Source organism: Hoplias malabaricus, chromosome 4, assembly GCF_029633855.1.
Source record: "Hoplias malabaricus isolate fHopMal1 chromosome 4, fHopMal1.hap1, whole genome shotgun sequence".
In the NCBI taxonomy this organism is placed as follows: Eukaryota; Metazoa; Chordata; class Actinopteri; order Characiformes; family Erythrinidae; genus Hoplias; species Hoplias malabaricus.
Genome location: NC_089803.1, coordinates 15,539,360 through 15,544,807, shown reverse-complemented (window position 1 = coordinate 15,544,807; position 5,448 = coordinate 15,539,360). Strand labels below are relative to the sequence as shown.

Here is a 5,448-nt window from a genome sequence, read left to right as displayed (position 1 = left end):
TTTGTTTTTTTTTTTTTTTTTAGTTTTTTGTAGTATGTACTCCCTAAATTTAACTGGCATCCCCTCTCAAATCAAACCCAGAATACACTTCTAGCTTTCTAAATGTGACTAAAGACTATTTAACCCACCTTTTATGTTTTGCTGTCCCCGTCAAAGCGGTCTAGAGTCGGGCCTGGCTCTAAGGTGGGGTTCTGGTAACCCTAGTCCAGGCTATTGACACAGATAGCAATGAATATTCAATTTACACTGCTTTTTAACATTTCGTTATGAGTAGATTTTAATGTTATGTCTGATTAAAAGAGCAAATTTATTTCACTCATTTTTGTCATGAAATATTGTCACTGTCCAAAAAATAAATAAATAAATAAAACCATGCATGTCTAGACTCCAGAACAATACATTTGGAGTGCTTTATCTGTCCATCTTTTATGAAATTTTCATACAGTGTAAAGTGCAGCTGATGTGTTAAAACAATGGAAATGAAATACAAGGAAAATGGAGATACATGTTTTTCTTTGGACAGCAGCAATGTTATCTTTCCCTAGAACCTGTATCAGCCAATTAATTCATTTGGAGGGCCCATATTTTCACATAAAACATGACACAGTAGAAAGTATCAAAGCGGGTTCTGTAGTCCAGATGAATGTGGTGACTGATTTTAAGGGAGACTGAATAGTTTTCAGGGCCCTGCAGCTGTGTAAACTCCCAGCAGGGGGCAGGTTCAAGAAGTTCAGCTGTAACTGTACCTGTAGCTGTGGTTCTTTTTTGATGGTACTTTGTGGATCTTGCATGTGTTAATGTTCCTACTATTTTTAAAGTGGAAATGTGAGGCTGTTGGCGGCAATAAAATGGGCTGAAACGTTGAATGGAATTTTGTTTTAGACCCCCATGAAAAGGCATAAGTTACAGATTATTTTCAGTTTTCATCTATTTTATAGTATCCTTAGTTTTCTCTGTCATTACTTTATAATGTTAATACCTATTTAAATAGCTATAATTTACAAAACCTGAGGAACTTTAGTGAACTTTTGACATTCAGGTGATAATTTTGGGCATAGTTTTTATGTATATGACACATTTAATATATTTCACACCTGACAGATAGAAATGTTATTGTTAAGTTATTTGTTTCTTCACTGGGGTGTGAAGACAGCAGTGTTTTTGAGCAGGAGGTTTTTGTACAGCCTGTGAATGAATTTGTATCACTGTGGTACACTTTTGGTGGAGGAACCAAACTCTCTGTAGGACGTGAGTAAATTTTAATTTCATGAAATTACAACATAGTGTTTTTATTGAACTTATTTATAAGTTCAATTCCTGTTTAAAAAAAAAAAGAAAAGAAAAAAGGTATCTAAAATGCATATTAGTATTTATTTAAAATGTATATAGTAATCGGTTTTTTACCAGTTGGGCTTAAATGAATAGGTGATAAATTAATAGACCACTGCAAATTCTTCTTTCAGTAAGTCATCATTTTACTATAAAATGTCTATGTTTTCTAAATCATCATCTATTTCATAAGTAATTATAATGATCCATTTATAATTTAGTTAAAAATTTTGATATCAGAAACGTTTATTTCAATTAAACAAACATTATTAAGGCTGCTTTAATTAAAATAAAACTTCACACTCTAAATGATGCTGTACATGTGAGAATTTTGAGATGTAAAACTTTCACACATTAAATATTAGTAAATTAAAACTTGAAAAGAAATGTATATTTTGGGTATATTTTCTGGTAAATGTAATTATTTGTATGTATTTAAAAATAACACTAGTAAATTAGTAATTATTTAATCCTTATTAAAATAATGAATACATTTAAATATATTCCTTCTTATGAAATTACATATATAAAATAGAGTACTTCTTGCCACCAATAATCCTAGTCTTTTTGATGAAGTATAATGTAAATATAATTTTTAAATAACATGTATTAGTTGCATATTTGAATAATATTAAACTTTCTGGTTAAATTTTTTTGGCTACATATTTTCTTGTGGAATTTCTTTTGTGAAAACGGCTGTATATTTAATCATAATTTTACTTTAATTAAAATTAATTATGATAGGAGGTTTGTTATGTAAACCACTCTTTTGCCCGTCTAATTAAATATGCGTTGGTAATAATTATATTTTTATTTATCTTCAGAAATATTACGGCAATGTAATTGTGTCAGATTGTTATTAAAAATCGAAAAACCTTTCAGGATGTTTACAACAGGAAAAGTTAAATGTCAAACCATGTTATATTGTCACTCTCATAACAAAACCTTGTATCTCCTGTTTAAATCCTTTTAATTTTTGTAATTAATTTGAAAACACTGCCAGCTCTTAACTGTGCAATATTATTTATGATGAAAAAAATGCAAAGTGCAATAGAAATGGCCAAAAGTCAATTGAAATATGTATATTTTCATATTTCTTCACATTGAAAAATAACATTGTTTCTTCTTTTGTAGAGTTTTTATTCAGAATATGAATTTACATTTTTATCACATGAATTTATATTATTCTAAAGTGCAATAGCAGTATTAATTTAATATGTACAGTGATTAATGTGTTTCCAGTTGGGCTTAAATGAACACTCTAGATATTAAATAACTGCTCTGTAATGCTGATAATTTAATAGACCATGACCAAAAGAATGTGTATTTTATTTTAACACATATTAAAGTATATTACAGTTCTGTAGTGCCCCAGAACTTCCATTGTATAAAATAGTGACTGTTGGATCACTGTGAAGACACTATATTGCCCTCTGTGTATGTGTGTGTGTGTGTGTGTGTGTGTCCTCTAGGTGACAAAGCACCTACCCTCACAGTGCTGCCCCCCTCCAGTGCAGCTGTGGATGAGAAGGTGACTCTGCTGTGTGTGGGCTCCGAGGGCTTCCCCTCAGACTGGAAGCTGAGCTGGAAGGTGGGCGGTGCCGTTCAGAGCTCAGGGGTCAGTAACAGTCCTGTGCTTCTGCAGAAGGACGGGGGTTCCTACAGCTGGAGCAGCACACTGACCCTCACCCAGCAGCAGTGGCTACAGAGCACAGTCATCTGTGAGGCCAGCAAGGACTCACACGCAACGGTCAGCGAAACACTGACCAAGTGTTAGAGCACATACGTCCCAGTCTGCTTTATGGAATCTGTTTATGAATTGTTGAACAATAAATAAAATATCTTCCTCACATTCACTGTCCGTCGTTGTTTATGGAGGGCTTCAGTGATTTGATTTATGATCATACATTCTTCTGGATTACTGATCTCATGATCTTAATCTACAAACATGAGGCACCTGCACCTCCAGATCACACGGAGGAGCTGTGAAGAGGGTGTTTCTTTTATGATTATGAAATCATGTTATATGGTACTTTTTAAGAGGTATAAAATATATTTTGAAAAGCCTGAGAGTGGTAATGTAAAGTTGTAATGAGGGTCAGTGGTTTATGAACTCAAACTGAAGTGGAGGAAACACTGAGTAGTTCCTGTAAAGTGACTGTGAGATGAGGGGGGATACTGAACATCTGCACAAAGATCTGATCTATTCTAGGAGTGCGAAACCACACATGCAAATCCAGGTTTCTCTCTCTCTCTCTCTCTCTCTCTCTCTCTCTCTCTCTCTCTCTCTCTCTCTCTCTCTCACACACACACACACACACACACATACACACACTGTGAAATAAATAACAACCGGCACACCTCTCAGCCTCTTAGGCTAAGAGGTGAAAGTCCCACATTTGTTTTATTCTTCTGAAAAAAGGGACCTGGAGGATGTGGGTTTAAGTCCCACTACAGGTGACTGTCTGTGAGGAGTTTAGTGTGTTCCCCCACTGTCATTTTTTTTTAATAGTGAGGACCCCCACAAAGCAGGTGAGATTTGTGTGGTGGATCATCCTCAGTGCTGCAGTGACACTGATGTGGTGGTAATGCATAATGTGGTGGTACGAGTGGACTGACAATAGCCCACCAACCAAAAATATCCAGCCAAAAGCATCTTGTATCCACTGTTGGAGGACTAGAGGATGGTCAACACAAACTGTGCAGCAACAGATAAGCTACTGTGTCTGACTTTACATCTACAAGGTGGACCAGCAAGGTAGGAGTTTCTAAAAGAGTGGACAGCGAGTGGACACCGTGTTAAAAAGTTGAATAGCATCGCTATATAATTACACACTAGTTCAAGCCATGACAGGAGGTTCAGCTGTGATTTCATAACAAGAGATATCATAATGGACCTAGGTCCGTTGACATCACAATGACTGATGCCCTATAATGTCTTAACTATAATTCACTTAGAAAATGTGTGTGTAACCTGTGAGAAACCCAAAATAAGGGTTTCATAAATTGTTATATATTGGTATATATATATATATTTTTTTATTTTTATTTTAAGAAATTTGTATTTATTTCTTTGTTATAACTATGCTTCTTGGCAATAAATCTTACACTGTTAGAAGCCTGTTGATTTCCCTTTTAAAGGGTGTCACATTTGTAAGGAACATGAATTTGTGGGAGGAGCAGTAGAGTTGAGTATGTGGCTTGTGCCCATGAAAAATTTGCCTAATCCTCTCTGCCAATGTCAAACAGCTTATTTTCTGTGATGGTGGGGGGCGCTATCTCCCTCACTGGAAAAATGAGACTTGCCATCATTGGAGGTAATCTCAATGCAGAGAGATATTAAGATGAAATTCTGCAACCAGTGGCAATCCCATATCTCCACAGTCTGGAACCAAACTCTATCCTCAAAGATGACAACGCTTGCCCCCCAGAGTAGTGTATATCAGAGAATACCTCCAGAATTTGGGAGTGGAGAGGATGGAATGGCCTGCCAGCTTCCTGACCTGAACCCATTGAACACTTTTGAGATCAGCTTGGGCGTACTGTTTGTGCCAGAGTGACCAACACAGCCACGTCTGCTGACTTGCGACAAATGCTGGTTGAAGAATGAGATGCCATCCCACAGCAGTATGTTACCAGGCTGGTGATCAGCATGAAAAGGAGTTGCCAGGCTGCTGTGGCTGTGTATGGTTCTTCCACACGCTACTGAGGCTCCTGTTTGTTAAATATATCTATTTGTGCAAATATATCTTGTTTCTTCAAATTTCAATCATCCAATCTAATCCAAACTAATAGGAGGGAAAATAAATGCCTAGTCTGCAATACAGTCATTTATATTTTAGAACTGTGCTGGAATCAGATGTTTGCTTATATTATTGAGTCATTTAAAAAAAGAACAAATTGAAAGTCACAACACTGTACTAATTATTTCAGCGAGAGAGAAAGTCTCATGACAAGTGGAGCACAAACAAGAAACAATACAAAACAGAACACAAAACCAGACACGTTACATGTACTCGCTTGATAGGCAGGTTTTTTTCCTCCCCAAACCTCAAGACGTTTCCTGCCTGCTATTTTCCAGACTAGTTGCTATCTAAAATGATACTCATCTCAGCTGAA

General features: G+C 36.0%; 1 gene segment (V, D, J or C); it reads left to right on the top strand.

Moving 5' to 3' along the window:
• The first annotated feature begins 819 nt into the window (after positions 1 to 819).
• On the top strand, positions 820 to 3,151 carry LOC136694321 (Ig kappa-b4 chain C region-like). The segment is given in 3 exon segments: positions 820 to 937; positions 1,150 to 1,248; positions 2,802 to 3,151. Coding segments are annotated over 3 exon segments (453 nt in total).
• Positions 3,152 to 5,448: the final 2,297 nt, after the last annotated feature.